This window comes from Onychostruthus taczanowskii, unplaced genomic scaffold, assembly GCF_017590055.1.
Source record: "Onychostruthus taczanowskii isolate IOZ18803 unplaced genomic scaffold, ASM1759005v1 scaffold14, whole genome shotgun sequence".
NCBI lineage: Eukaryota > Metazoa > Chordata > Aves > Passeriformes > Passeridae > Onychostruthus > Onychostruthus taczanowskii.
In genome coordinates, this window is record NW_024498573.1 from 11,039,435 (window position 1) to 11,053,928 (window position 14,494).

Sequence of the window (14,494 nt, forward strand, 5' to 3'; positions counted from 1 at the left end):
GGGGAATATTCACTCCCAGAAAAACTACAGAGAATGCTTATAGAGTACTTTCAAAGAGCTCTGACCTGGTAAGGTCCCTTCCCTTGGGGGATCTCAGCCCAGGTGAGACATACCTCTCAAACCTAGACTCCTCTTGTTGCCTCAATTCAGACCAGATTTCCAGATGCCTGAAGCTACCACCACCTTGTAAACAAAGCTGCAATTACACCTGAAATCCCCTATGGTAAGCACACAGACAACTGTTTTCTGTGGCTGTTTTAAACCACCTACAGAGACAGCAAAGTATTTCAGTTCCTCCCATCCACCACAATGTCCCTCATTCATAACCCCCAGCTAAAGGCACCATGTCACAGCTCATGCAGTCACCAGGAACCATTGCAGGTGAGAGGGAGCTGCCCCATTTCAGGACAGCACTCACTGGGGTGTTTCTGACAACAAACCTGACTGTCACTGATTGTGGAGGGTGTGCGATGACCTAGGAGAAGAGCTGCACAAATAAATAAACTCCTGTGGTCAGAGAACTGACCAGTAGACAAGTAAACTGCAAAGGGAAGCGTAATGCAATAGTTATACCTCATTTGTGGCATTGCAGCTATACAGTTGTTGGTTTTTTCTCCTGCTAATTGACTTTGGTGTGTTAAATTGAATTTGAGCAGTGCTTACAGTTCAATTCTTTAGCAAAGCAGAAAAGTGCACTGAGATGGAGAGATGCATTAACCTCTGGCAGTTCTCAGAGCCCCCTCCCATTCCTCCTCAGCAAGATGTGCAACTGGAATCCCCCTGGTGACCGAACTATGGTCATGACAAACAGAACTTAATCAAATCTGAGCAATTTGGGAAAAGAACAAAAAGCTTCTATTCCCAATTCACCTATCCTGCTGGGAATCTAACTTGACAAAAGCTCCAAGCAGGATGAAAGCTTTGCCAAAGGAATTAGAGTGGCTGCCTCAAAAGACAACACAAGTTTAAAACAGTCCTCAAAGCAGCAGCAAAGGCTGTACCATAGCTCAGCCCGATGGTCACACACAGCTTCAGCTTCCCCACATTCCGTGCAGGGCAGCACAGACGTGAGGACAGACAGAGCCCTCCTAAGCAGACTCCCAGCTCCGAACGCATGGCCCCCAAGCCACAGCTGAGTCAGACCCTGGTGCTCCCCACCAGGTCCCCCTTCCCCTGCACAAGTGGAGCCTCATCCCTGCCTCATCCCTGCCTCTGTGGCAGCAGGGACAGGCAGGGGTGAAGAACATGGGGTGAACATGTTTGTTGTGGGGTTTCACCCCTAATGCCTGCAGTGGCAGCAGTGTCCACAGCTTCTCCACATGACCAGTTTAGTCCTTTTCAGGCCACATACCTGTTACAGCTGCAATCTGTTTCCCAGTTCTGGCTCAGGCTAAGGGCATCCAGAGGGTTTAGAGACTGTCTCTTGTCACACACCCTAGGGACAGGCACTCAGTACCTCCACACCAGCCTCTCTGTCTCGGGGGCTACAGAGACACTGTGTCCTCCCTGGGAGCCTCGGAGGGCTCCTGTCACATACACCACACTCCCCCTTCGCAGCCTTTGTCCCACTGTGGTCACACCAGCATGAGGCAGGGACACAGGGTGAGACGTTTTCAAACCCCCTGCCACAGACTGGCTTTTGGCCACTCCTACCCTCCCAGCCTCGGGGCAGTGGGGAAAGCAGCAATCGGGAAAAAGGGAGGGAGACTGGGGACAGCAGCCGCCAAGACACAGGAGTGCACAAGGGACATCACACTTTAATCAGAGGGCAAAGGGGTTAATGAGGGGAAACTGGGATCATAGAGGGGCAGAGGACATCATCCTGGTTATACCTGGTGTACAAACCATGGTTTTAACAGATGTTTGTTAAACAAGTCAGTTTTGTTTTTATTAAACCCAGCTTTGGTACAGGTCATTCCTGAGATTCATTTACAAGGTTGTTTAAAACAAAGATAAACTGGGGCCTCTCCCTGTTCCTGTGTGAAGTTACTGGGGCACAGACATCACTCTTTGTTTTTCCCCTTTCCTTTTTTTTAAGAAAACTGTTTGTGTAAGGGGAAGTCAGTCTGTTACAAACACAGAACTTACACCAGGAACACTGAGTCTCCAGCTTTAAACCATTTCTCCTCCATTAATAAATAACATTTAGTTGTGCTTTAACATGGTTCCCTTCTCACCCATCACATCCCAGCAGGACGAGCGAGCCCAGACTGGCCAGGCAGGGTTACCTGGCCCCAAAGCAGCACATGGGAGGTGGGCAGGGAGCACTGGGGAAGGGGTTACAGTGTGAGGCACCATGTGCAGCCCTCAGAAAACTAGAGATGATGGTTGGAGCATTTTGGTTATAAAACCTGTAAGTACACAGAAGCAAGCTGCACAGAAGAGTTATTGTTTATGAAAGGTCAGAATCCAGCTGAAAGATTAGGGGTGTCAGGTTAGGGAGATCAGGTTCCCCAGTTACACCCCAAAACCAGACTGAGGAGAGGACCTGCAGGACCCTGTTACAGCAGCAGCTCGAGCAGCAAAGCTGAAAGCTCCTCACACTACCCCAGCTTTGTCCCTCACCTCTCTGGAGTCAGTCAGTGTTAACCCCCCTGAGCTAAGAGCCCCAAAATAAGCATTCTGGATTTAGTGCCAGCTGTGCAGCAGCGTGAATTAGCAGTTTACCTTTTGGCAAGTATCTCGGATTTCAACTTTACCAAGAAACCTGATTAAGCAAACTTTTCCCCATCAAAGGACACGGTGAATTTTAGTCCTTGCTACATATTCTCTTCTGTGCAATACATTGCAAGCTTAAAGGTGTAAGCACCAATTAATTTCTTCTGCATGAGATGTTTTTGCCTTAATAAATCTTCTAATTAACATATCTTCCTGTTGTTATGGAGTACGCACTGGGAAGACTAAAGAAGCTATAGAAAGAACAAAAGAGAATCAGTGTTTAAGTTTCAGTTATTTACATTAAGTAAAGACAACATGAAAGGTCAAAGCACGAATCTATTGTACAGACATTTGAGTTTAACCCATTGCAACTCGGAGAAGCTCTCACAGCCGCCAACATCTTGTTTGGAACTGGTAATCAAAGGATTGGTTTAAAATTTTAATGAAAAGACTGCTGATGGAACATGAGAAACGACTGCTGATGGAACATGAGAAATCCCAGGTGATGGAGATCTGCAAGAGCAGCCAACCAGCCCACACAGACAGAGCAGTGGCTTTGCAGGGTCCTCGCCCCACTCCACCCCTCACAGCTGCAGAGTTCTCCAGAGGGAACAGCTGAGGACAAGGCTGGGTTTGTGGGGCTGTCTCCTGAAGGAAAGTGCCATCATGTCATGTCCCAGGGCCTTGGTCACCAGGCCTGGGCTCGGGAACTGTGAAGCACGGGCAGCACCTACCTCACTGCTTCTCTAACAAACCATGCATTTCTCCTCCTCCTCAGAGCATCTCTAGGAGCTCTGCACAAGTATTAATGAAGCTCTTAACACTGCTCCTCTGGAAAGACACTTGTCCATGCACATCATCCGAGTCACCAGGTGGCCCACCTTTAGAAGCACCTGCTGCTCCACACCTTCACTTCCCTGAACTCTGAATGCACATGCTGCTCTCTGGTCTCCCAGATTTGGCTTTAAAATGTATTGGCATGGAAAAGGATGTAAACATTTCATACAAACCACTTGGTAATTCCCCACTAAAGCTTTTGCCTAAAAACATTCCAGCTGCATATTCCTAAAAACCTTGGAGAGGCAGCCAGGATCACCAGCCTGGTTTTATTCTTCAAGCTGGGGCTGCAGAAAAACCTCCCACCAGAAGCACTGCTGCAGCAAACACTGTGCATCAGCCAAACTCCACACTGGCAGTGTCTGAAGTGCAGCACTGATCTCAGTCCAATTCCAAAGAAACCCCAGAAGGACCCAAAGCTGAGTGAACAGAACTTGGTACGCAGCAATGGCCCAGAACAGACCTGAGAACAAACCCTTGGGTAAAGCTTCAGCAGCTCTCTGACAGCACAGCACCAAACTAAAGCTGTGCTTTAGTTTGACCTAAGTGTATGATGTCCTTCTCCAGACAATCCAGACAAGGAACACAGCTTTGCATGCACCACCAGGAAACCTCTCCACCTCTGCTCCACTTTCACCCTACCTTGAAATCACCTCTTTGGGCACCATGAAATCAGCAAAGCTGCTGGTACATCCCCTGCTCACTCACCAGATCTCACAAAGGAGATGTACCAACAAGCCTCAAAGCTCCTTCTGCCCAAACACTGATAGCTTTTGGATTAATACCTAAGAATTTCTCCCCAGATTACATAGAAAGTACATTTCTGCATACTCTATAATTACCTAGTTGTTAATTAATTAGCTAATTATATTCTTGAATGGCCCAAATAGTCATAAGACAGCCTATGAGTGGTAAGCTTGCAATCATAACACACTATTGTTGTGACAGATAATACAGAAAATAACTAGATTGCACAGAAAATACACCACTAAATAAACGACACCACAAAAACTCAAAATACATGTGAGATTTAATAAAAGAAAAAAAGTACAAAGTGAGTGGAAAGAAAAGAAAGAAAAAAACCAAAACAAATCATGAACCCCAACACGCTGGGAATGACAAAGCAAAGGGATGCAGCAGGTCCCAGAGGGCTCCAAACACCCCCTCCACACCCCTGGGGCAGCCACCTCAGCCAGGCATGACCCCCAGAGACCCACAAAACACAGTTTAATTTAGAAAGCAGACAACATACAGGATGGTAAACGTTTAAGTGATAAAAAAATGGATAGTTTTTCCCATTAATACCAATCTTTTACAGATAAATATATAAAACAGCTGAAAGACGTGTAACTGGATGGTTTCAATCATTTCTGAAGGGTATTTCTTCCACTTTTTCTAGCCTACAAGATTTTAAGTCTTCTGACTGGGTGAGATCAGCATCACAATGTATTTGTAGTTTGTTAAATAAAAACAAGACACAGAACTACCCTACCACAATACTTAAATCTTGTCTCAGCCAAAAGAAAAAACAAGTACTTGGGAAAAAAAAATATGACTGAGTCCACTTGGGGAGATTATGATGTTGAACAAGCAACTGCAAGGACAAAGGATGTCTGTGACAAAGTCAAAGTAATATAATAATCATCATGATGAAAATATTGTTACATACATTCTGAATGTCTTCTTCAGAAAATGCTGTAAATTTCTCCACAATGCCCAGGGATTTGAAGATTTTTACTATTTGTTATAATAATATTTTTAAACTACCTGTTATTCTAGGAAAAAATAATTAATCTCTGACGAGCCAGGGTAGAGAGAAATTGTTTGCATAGATGTTGCTGGCTGCAGCATGAGATCAGGAGAGAACTGCTGTTGGGAACACGGGCGAGGCAGCTGGGTGCACCCCAGTACCACCAGTCACTGCTTCATCCCAACACTGGCCTTGGGAAGCAAAACAATGAGCCAAAGAGCATGGCCTGCTCAGGCAATTAGTGCCAAACCACAGTTTCTCCCATTAGCAAAAGATCAATAAGAAATAATCTGCTACGTGATTGGTCTGTAGTCAGAGGTGAGGTGGAATTTTCTTGCATATAACAGAAGGTTGGGTTCCTTGAACGTGTTTGAGAAAACCACACTAGCCCTCCTAACATTTGATAGTTACTCTTTAAAATACATCTAACCTGGAGGCACAGCCTTAAAAATTAAATGTCCAGCTTTCAGCAGACTCCCAACAAGTGCAGAATTTTTATTCTTTCAACAAAATCCTGCTCTAAAAGGTACCAGTGAGATCTTTGTGAGGTTCTTCTACAAGCATGAAGCAGCACTGTCAGTATATCCACAGAAAAGGCCAATGTCCATTGGAAAATAGTTTAATACCTGAGCATGTATTTAGAAAGGAAACTAAAAAGCTGCTTTAGTGGAATATGACAATTAAAGAACCTCAGAATCCAGCAAAATGCTGCCCTGTGACAGCTCACACCCAGGCCCTGCCTCTCCTTCTGCACGGCACATCAGGAATTTGCTGACAGCTTAAAAACAAGTCTTTAACAAAAAACATATCAGAAAAATCCTGTAACATTAATAACTAAATAAAAACACACACACTCACAACTAACACTTAGCCAGCCAGTGTTTTTATAAACTCTGAAGACACTATGTGAGGGTTAATATATTTCCTTTCATCTAGCCTAGGATCTGATGGATGGATGGATGGATGGATGGATAGATGGATGGATGGAATTGGGTCCAACTATTTTTCCATGACAACACAGCTAGTAACTCTCTGTTCAGTTATTGCCCTGCCTATTCACAAAATGGTTTGAGTGGAAAAAATTAATATTGATTCCAATTATTCCTCTAAGCTCAGCTGCCCAGGAAAACCAGGCTGTGATTTCTAGGCATGAGGAGTTGTCAAAAGAAGCACCTTCTAAGAGGGACAGAGCCTGTCAGCATAAATACAGTGCACAGCTCAAGAGCAGGGGATTCTCCTTATTAGGCACATATTAGGTTTAAGGTTAAAAAGTAAAAATAAGGATGTTGGCTTAAATAGTTTCCACAACAGTAAATACACTGGTAAGTGACAACTGAAATGTTACACAAATCCTGTAGTTCCACTTTGTACAACAGACTCTTACGAAAAACCTCTCTATAAATGTTCTACTTTAGCAGTAAAGAAAATTCAAAACATTGTCCCATTAATTTTATTAACCACTCTCTCTCTCCTTATATATATATATATATATATATAAAATTATAAATGATGTAGATAGTGTTTAGAGTAATTCAGGAATTAATGCAGAATTACTGGAATGAGGGTTCCTCTGACTAAGATTCCTGCAGAAAGCCTAAATGTTGTGTTTTTCCACCCATTCTAAAAACTATTTGAGAATTTTGTTAGAAAAACAAACATTTTAGCATTCTTCAGACCACTCCTCTCACTGTGCATGTACAGGGGAGGTCAATGAGCCTCCAGCAGTTACCTTGGCCAATTAAAAAAAAATAGCAGAAAGCAATTATTTAGCTGGTGGTAAGACGAGTTCAGTCAGGTCACTTCATACACGGCTGCTCAATCACTGGGTTTAGAACAAAACATCTTACTTGAGGGATTAGTTGGCTTTGTTTAACAAAATGTACATGTAAGGTTACTTCCTGCAAACCTCCTGATAATTCTGAAAAGAAAACAGCAGGTCGGGACACTGCAACCACCGGAGATGCTCATTTTCTGTCACTTTGGTCCACTCACACAATGTTATGAGAAGGGTCACTCAGGGTGGGAAACTCAAGCAACTTAACACATGAAAGCACCAAGTCCACTCTTGGCCTGAAAGTCTGTGTGTGATTAACTGAAAGAAACAAAACATAAAAAAGCATGAATTAAAGTTATGAAATCAAACAAAAGCGAAGTGCAGTGAAGTATGTTAAAACAAAAAAAGGAGGAGGAGGACAAACACTGCTGGGGCAGCTGAAGGCTTCAGGTGAGAGCAGCCTGGCACAACCTGCTCAGCACCACAAACACTCTTCTCTCTCTCCCAACTTCTGCAATTTTTCCATCACAATTTTTTACTTATTAAAGCTACCAAGAACGCTGCCTTGAACCAGGACATAGTGATAATAAAGAGTTCAAGTAGCTCTCCTAAATATTCCACTTGAGCAGAAATCCCAAAACCCCGTATTTTTGAGCTATCTCACAAGTTTGAAAAGAAAAAAAAAACCCAAAAAGTACCCCAATCCAAAACCATCCTGGTGCTGGTGCACCTCCTCTAGCTGTGCTCCAGAGCTGGAGCCCCCTGCCCCAGCACCACGAGGGTCCCCCAGTGTGCAGAGCCCAGGCTGTGGGTGCCCTCGGATCTCTGCACGCCACCGAGCTGCCTCCCAGCCCTGCTCCTGAGCACGGCTCGTTTCTCTTGTACCCTGAAGAGGAATGATCCAGACTCACAGCTGGAGCTGGGCTAAACCCAGCAAAGTGCAGGAAAACCTCTTCTGTTGCAGCCAGAAGGAGAGAGGGGAAGCTGCAGCATTTCTTGGCCCATGCTCACACTCCTTGCCTGCTGCTGGCATCACTTGCACCAGTTACCACTGTGATCACCTTCCCCAAAGCAGTCCTAGGTCCAAGAAAGCCCCAGGATTCAGCTCCTAATTCAAATCAAACCCTATTTTCAGCAAAGAATTTACAAACCCTCTACACTGTGTGTGAGGTGGGCCACGCCCAGAGCACGTCAGCAGAAGAGAGGCTTCGGTTTTAGCAGCAGCACATTTACATTCCAGCGAAACACTCCAGTAATCTACCCCGTTATCTTCCACAGGAAGAAACAAATTGCGAGGATGTCAGTACACAGAATGAGCTCCTCTGGTGCTGCAGCTCACAGCAGGGGAATGACAGACCACAAGATCTCATCAGCAGTGCGAAGCTGAATGCTGTGCTGTCAGGCACAACTTGGGTACTGCTACTCTTCACGGTCTTTTTTTTCTTGCCATCATTAAGAGGCTCAGAAAGCCTCGCCACCAGCCTGCTCTGTGTTTGACAGAATGCAATTCTGAGTCCTGAGCTCCTTCATGCAAGGGGAAATAACAAAAAAAATGCTGCAATAGCAGAATTACCTGTTTGCGTGACAGTGCTCCGTATTTTGCTCCCTAGCCAGTGTCCCTTAGAGACTGGCTTGAATTGGAAGCAGGATAACCCCCACAACACCTTTTCTTTTTAAACCTGTTTGTCCCATTCCTGGTCTATCACTACACAATCAGGTGGCTGGAACACCAATATTTACATACCCCTGTTCCTGCTGGCTTCAGCAATGTCAATTAATGCGAAGCAAGCTAAGATAAGAACTCTGCCTTTAGGGGAAAAGAATTTCTTGTAATCAGAACTGTGCCTTGCAGCCCCATTTCACAACCTGAGCTGGCTGCCACAGAGGAAAGAGTGAACCCCATGGCACCGTAACTCGTTAGAGAATGGCCCCAAATTGCAAATCCCTCCCACCTGCAGCTGCCCAGGCTTCTCTGGGCAGTGCTTGGGCGCAGGAGGGGCTCATCTCTCCTCTGCTTTCAGCAAAGAATCAGAAGGATGCGAGTTAGGATCCCAAAATCCGCTTTTCTCTGTATGATGTTTAAACAACTGACCAAACATTAAAGCATCTGAGCAGACCCCCAGCTTTCCAGTGGCAGAGGAGGAAGACTCCAGTTCAGACACTTACTTTTTCTTGTCTTTGTCCTTCTTCAGCGGCTGCTGTGAGGTAGCCTGCAAGGATTGGGACTGCAAGGTTTCCACTGCCACTTTCCGCCTGTTGAAGGCGTTCATCTCGTCCTCCAGCTCCTTCCTCTTCTCCTCCACCTTCCTTTTCTCTTCCTGGTGTATCCTTTTTAAGTGCTCAAACTTCTCATGCAGCTGGCAGGAGACAGACCCTCTGAGCACGGCATTCAGCTTGTTTTGGCTGCACTAACCCTGCCCCAGGAGCCCTGTCACACCTCCCACTCAAATCCCCACCACAGGGACTTGGCAGAACACAGCACCCAGTGCCACCAAAAGCAGGGAAGACACAATAAATTCAGCTCTGCCTGACACCACACAGCAAACCAGAGGCAGCATGAACCCTGGAGATGAGCACAGGGGATTTTGGCTCTGCACAGGGGCTGGGGACATTGCAGGATCTTTTGCTCTCCACTAGTTCTGAGGATGGCCCATTTAATTCCTCCCCAGTCACAGCTGCTTCCTGAGGACTCCCACTGGGATCTCCACCAGAATCACTTTGACTGGGGACCCCTGCCCAGCTGCCCCCTTTTCTCTGCTGTTCAGGGAGCCACAAGAGGGAAATCTCTGTGCCAGGGATGCTCACCTAAACTTCCTGCCACTGGCTTTCACTCCCCAGGCAGCAGCTGTATTTCCACGTGGCACAGCACAGGGAAGACTAGTTTCTGAGGCACCTAAAGCAGTGATGTGTTTGTGCTTTGGCTGGTGAGGCTTGCTGGGATGTGCTTTCCAGGATTCATGCATTGCCCAGACCCAGATTCCCTGCTGGCTGCAGTATGGGTTCCTTGCAAATTTTTGGCACACCCACCTCTCTCTCCTTCTCCTTCAGCTCTGCCTCTGTCTCCTTGACTTTGTTAACAAACATTTGTCTCATTTCTTCCTCTTTCCTCTGGAGCTCACCCAAGAACTCTTTCCTTTTGGTCTCGTATGTTTCTTGGAGGCTGAGGAAGAAAGCAAATGAAATGCAGACTCTCTGGATACTGACGAGTTAGTGATGGGGAAATGCATGCCTGTCTGTGCTGTTGGAAAAACAGGCAGGGAAGGGAACATCCAAATCAGCTGCAAAGCTCAAACCCGGCGCTGGCATTTTCCAGCCTGGCACTGTAGATTTACCTACAAACCTCCCATTTTTGGGGGCTGTCAGTACCAAAGTCTCACTCTAAACTGATGCTAGATGTGAAGGCCACTCACCTGAAGGGCTGGTTGTCTGGATCTGTGTCCTTGAAACCCATCTCCTCCAGCTTGCAGCGCCGGTAGAGCTCGTAGTGGCGGGTGTGGGTCTGCTCCCGCAGATCCTCCATGTTCACCCGGATCAGCATTTCCCGCAGCTTCACGAAGTCACAGTGACTCTCGTTCTCCACTGACAGAAGGGAAGGGACAAGTCAGCAAACTGCAGGTGTGGTGGGGGAACACAAGGGCACGCGTGACTGGCTCCAGATACTCCCATCCTGAGGAGCTGCTGTCCTGCTCAGGGCACAACACAAGCCCCTGGATGCAGGGATTCCTGCTGACCCTCCTACCTGCTGCAGGAATGGCAATTCAAAGGAAAGGCTAGCCAACCCACCAAGGCTGCAGGGGACACGCCTGCACTGCTTGTCACAGGGCACCTTCATGCAGAGGTGCTGCTGGAGGGCAGAGCTGGGAGGGTCTGGGGTGGCCTGGGGCCCCTCACCTTGCACCACTCCCCAGGGGTACTGCCGAGCTCGCACCAGCTTGTTCCCAACCTTCACCTCCTCCGTGCTGCCGACCACAGCGAAGGGCAGATGAGCCTGAAACACAGCCAAGGGCAGGGACTCAGTGCATGGGGCAACCCCCAGGGATCAGCCTGACCCTCAGCTCCCCCTCAGCCAGGCACAGCAGCTGCTTCCCTGAGTCCCTTCTTTGAACCTACCAATTTCCGACACTCGCAGCAATCTCTGCTACAAACTGGGATTTTACTACAGACAGTGGTGCCAGGCCACAGCAGAGCTTGCCAGCAAGGCTGGGCTGCACCAGCTGGGGAATACTGCAGGAACAGCATGGTCATTAGTGCTCCACTCATCCCTCTGCCAGGCTGTACACCCAGGATGGGCACTCCCTGCCCTGCTGACAGCCTTGGCACAGCAGTGAGCCTGTGGGCACTGCAAGGGACACGTGCAGGACACAGCCTGTCCCCACTGCTCGCCCAGCCTGCAAGGCAGCAGGCACAGGCAGGAAGCAGGACACCCTCCTCGGGACTGGGCGCTTCAGCAGGGTGAGGCTGACAAAATCCTTCACGTTTAAAAAGAAATGGATCCAGAAGCGTGGAACTCACAGGGAAGTGGTCAAATATATTTTCATTGGAAGAAGGAAGGGGAAAAAAAAAAGCCAAACAAGGATGACTCCTGTTTTTCTCCCCAATACACACAGCTTGCAATTATTTAAGAGTGAATCCTCCAAGGTTTTAATGATTTCAGCAAAAAAGAAGTATTAGAGTGAAAACATGTATCTAGTCCACCCAGAAACCAACTGGTGATTGGTTTTTTTAAAAAAAAAAATGGCAGGGGGAAGAGTGAAAGAAAAGACCAAGCATTTAATCAGAAACAGCTATGCAGGAAAACAGTCATTTTGATGAAAAAGCTACTTTTTATTTACAAAATGAATATGGAAACATTTCAGTTCTTTCTACTGCCATAGCTGCACTCTGATTTGGGAGACAAGAAGCTTAAAAGTGTTTTTGCATGTGCTTCAGTCAGGTCTGAATTTGATCTCTGAATTTCAAAAAAGACAAAATAGAGATTAAAGATTTTTCCTCTTTACTTTAAATTGGGTTTTCTCTGGTCAGCCTCCTTAAGTCACAAGACTAATGTAAATCTTAACTGTCACATTTTATTCAAAGTTCCTTCTTCCTCAAACACAAAGTAGCCTAAGAACAGACAGAATTCATTTTGAGAAAGTATTTTTCAAAAATTCAATAAAATAAAATCTAGAGCCAAATTTCTCCAGAGAGCCCCCAGATTAAACACGAGCCACATTTTAATTAATTCTGTATGCAACACCCTTTGGCATCTGTGAGACCCACAGCCCAGCTTTCCAAAAGATTCAGTGTCTGGACATTCCCAATTAAACTTGCCCTTCAGATGTGTTTTTGTGCAGCAATGTAATTGGTCACAGCTTTTGCAGGGAGGGGAGTGCAGCGTTACCCACATTCATCACAGAGTTGATCTCAGCCACTGCCTCGTCGTCCGTGGGGAACTGGTAGATCTGCACCCCATTGCTGACCAGCTCGCTCATGATCTTGATCTTGAACTTGTGCAGCTCGCTCTTGGAGATGGTGTCTGCTTTGGCAATGATGGGGATGATGTTCACCTGCAGCACAGGGGAGCAAGGAAGGACACACACCCCGCAGGTGAGCAGCTGTGTTGGGTGACCCAGATCCTGCCCCACTGGCTGTTTTACATCTCCCAAAATCACCGTGGAGCTCTGCTCTCACAGGAGCTGCAGCCCAGCTCAGCTGAACACTAGAGGGAAGAGTTCTCCAGGACTCACTTGGTACAAGACTTAGATAAACCACACACTGTTATTATGAAATTTTTATGAAAAATCCCTCTGTTAAGATTTTTCTCTTGAGAAGCTGAGAAGCTTTAGAAAATAAATGTAAACAATAATTATTTGCTGTTTTGGAATATGATAAGCACATCTTTGATTAGTTCCATGTGAATTGTTTTTACTTAAAGACCAATCCCAGTCCAGCTGTGTCAGGACTCTAGTCTGTCACGAGTTTTTATTATTCATTCCTTTCCTAACCTTCTAATGTATTCTTTTCTCTCTATAGTTTAGTATAGCTTTAATATAACCATTTAAAATATAATATAATATCATAATATAGTAAATCAACCTTCTAAGAAATATAGAGTCAAATTCATCTCTTCCCTCATCCTAAAACCTGCAAACACATCAACACCACACCTGCAGGAAGCACACGAGGAGCAAATCAAAGCCCTCTCTCCCTGTGTTTTGTTGCACACCAGGAGGGAGGCAGACACCGTGGAGCTGTCACATCCCAGCTGTCACCCATCCACGCTGCCTGTGCTGACAGGATGTTTTACAAGAGCAGCACAAGGGTGAAACGCACACTGAGCTGCTGTGAGGCCTTCCCATGCTCAAGTGGAAAGAGCAGGGACTCCTCAGATGCTCAGACAGCTGCTGATGACCCTCCCCAAGGACTCCATGAGCCTCTTGGTGAGGATGACAACCTGGCTGTGCCTCGTGGATTATATGGAGACAGGGGCAGGGTGCCATACAGCAGATATATTAATTTTCATGCTGCTCTTGCTCAGCTTTGGTTTCACATCAGCCAGCAGTCACTATTCCCCACACAACTTCATCCACCTCGCCCACCAGCTGCACAGTGGGGAGGTCTCCCTGTGCCCAGCACCCACAAGATCAACATCTCCCAAAATCACCGTGGAGCTCTGCTCTCACAGGAGCTGCAGCCCAGCTCAGCTGAACACTAGAGGGAAGAGTTCTCCAGGACTCACTTGGTACAAGACTTAGATAAACCACACACTGTTATTATGAAATTTTTATGAAAAATCCCTCTGTTAAGATTTTTCTCTTGAGAAGCTGAGAAGCTTTAGAAAATAAATGTAAACAATAATTATTTGCTGTTTTGGAATATGATAAGCACATCTTTGATTAGTTCCATGTGAATTGTTTTTACTTAAAGACCAATCCCAGTCCAGCTGTGTCAGGACTCTAGTCTGTCACGAGTTTTTATTATTCATTCCTTTCCTAACCTTCTAATGTATTCTTTTCTCTCTATAGTTTAGTATAGCTTTAATATAACCATTTAAAATATAATATAATATCATAATATAATAAATCAACCTTCTAAGAAATATAGAGCCAAATTCATCTCTTCCCTCATCCTAAAACCTGCAAACACATCAACACCACACCTGCAGGAAGCACACGAGGAGCAAATCAAAGCCCTCTCTCCCTGTGTTTTGTTGCACACCAGGAGGGAGGCAGACACCGTGGAGCTGTCACATCCCAGCTGTCACCCATCCACGCTGCCTGTGCTGACAGGATGTTTTACAAGAGCAGCACAAGGGTGAAACGCACACTGAGCTGCTGTGAGGCCTTCCCATGCTCAAGTGGAAAGAGCAGGGACTCCTCAGATGCTCAGACAGCTGCTGATGACCCTCCCCAAGGACTCCATGAGCCTCTTGGTGAGGATGACAACCTGGCTGTGCCTCGTGGATTATATGGAGACAGGGGCAGGGTGCCATACAG

The 14,494-nt window shown here is 46.2% G+C and overlaps 1 protein-coding gene across 3 annotated transcripts in view; it reads right to left on the reverse strand.

The window, feature by feature from the left end:
* Window positions 1–2,699: 2,699 nt before the first annotated feature.
* Window positions 2,700–14,494, reverse strand: part of SEPTIN8 (septin 8) — a 35,713-nt gene continuing 23,918 nt past the window's right edge. The window contains exons 5-10 of one of the 3 annotated variants that reach the window (XM_041397771.1): window positions 12,404–12,565; window positions 10,911–11,007; window positions 10,430–10,598; window positions 10,047–10,179; window positions 9,186–9,376; window positions 2,700–2,909 (exon numbers count right to left, since the gene is read on the reverse strand). In XM_041397771.1, the coding sequence (XP_041253705.1) occupies window positions 2,855–2,909; window positions 9,186–9,376; window positions 10,047–10,179; window positions 10,430–10,598; window positions 10,911–11,007; window positions 12,404–12,565 (807 nt within the window). In that variant the 3' untranslated portion in view covers window positions 2,700–2,854. Of the gene's footprint in view, window positions 2,910–4,507; window positions 7,338–8,247; window positions 8,507–9,185; window positions 9,377–10,046; window positions 10,180–10,429; window positions 10,599–10,910; window positions 11,008–12,403; window positions 12,566–14,494 lie in introns of those variants that run through there. The other 2 variants (XM_041397772.1, XM_041397769.1) reach the window with 2 other exon arrangements.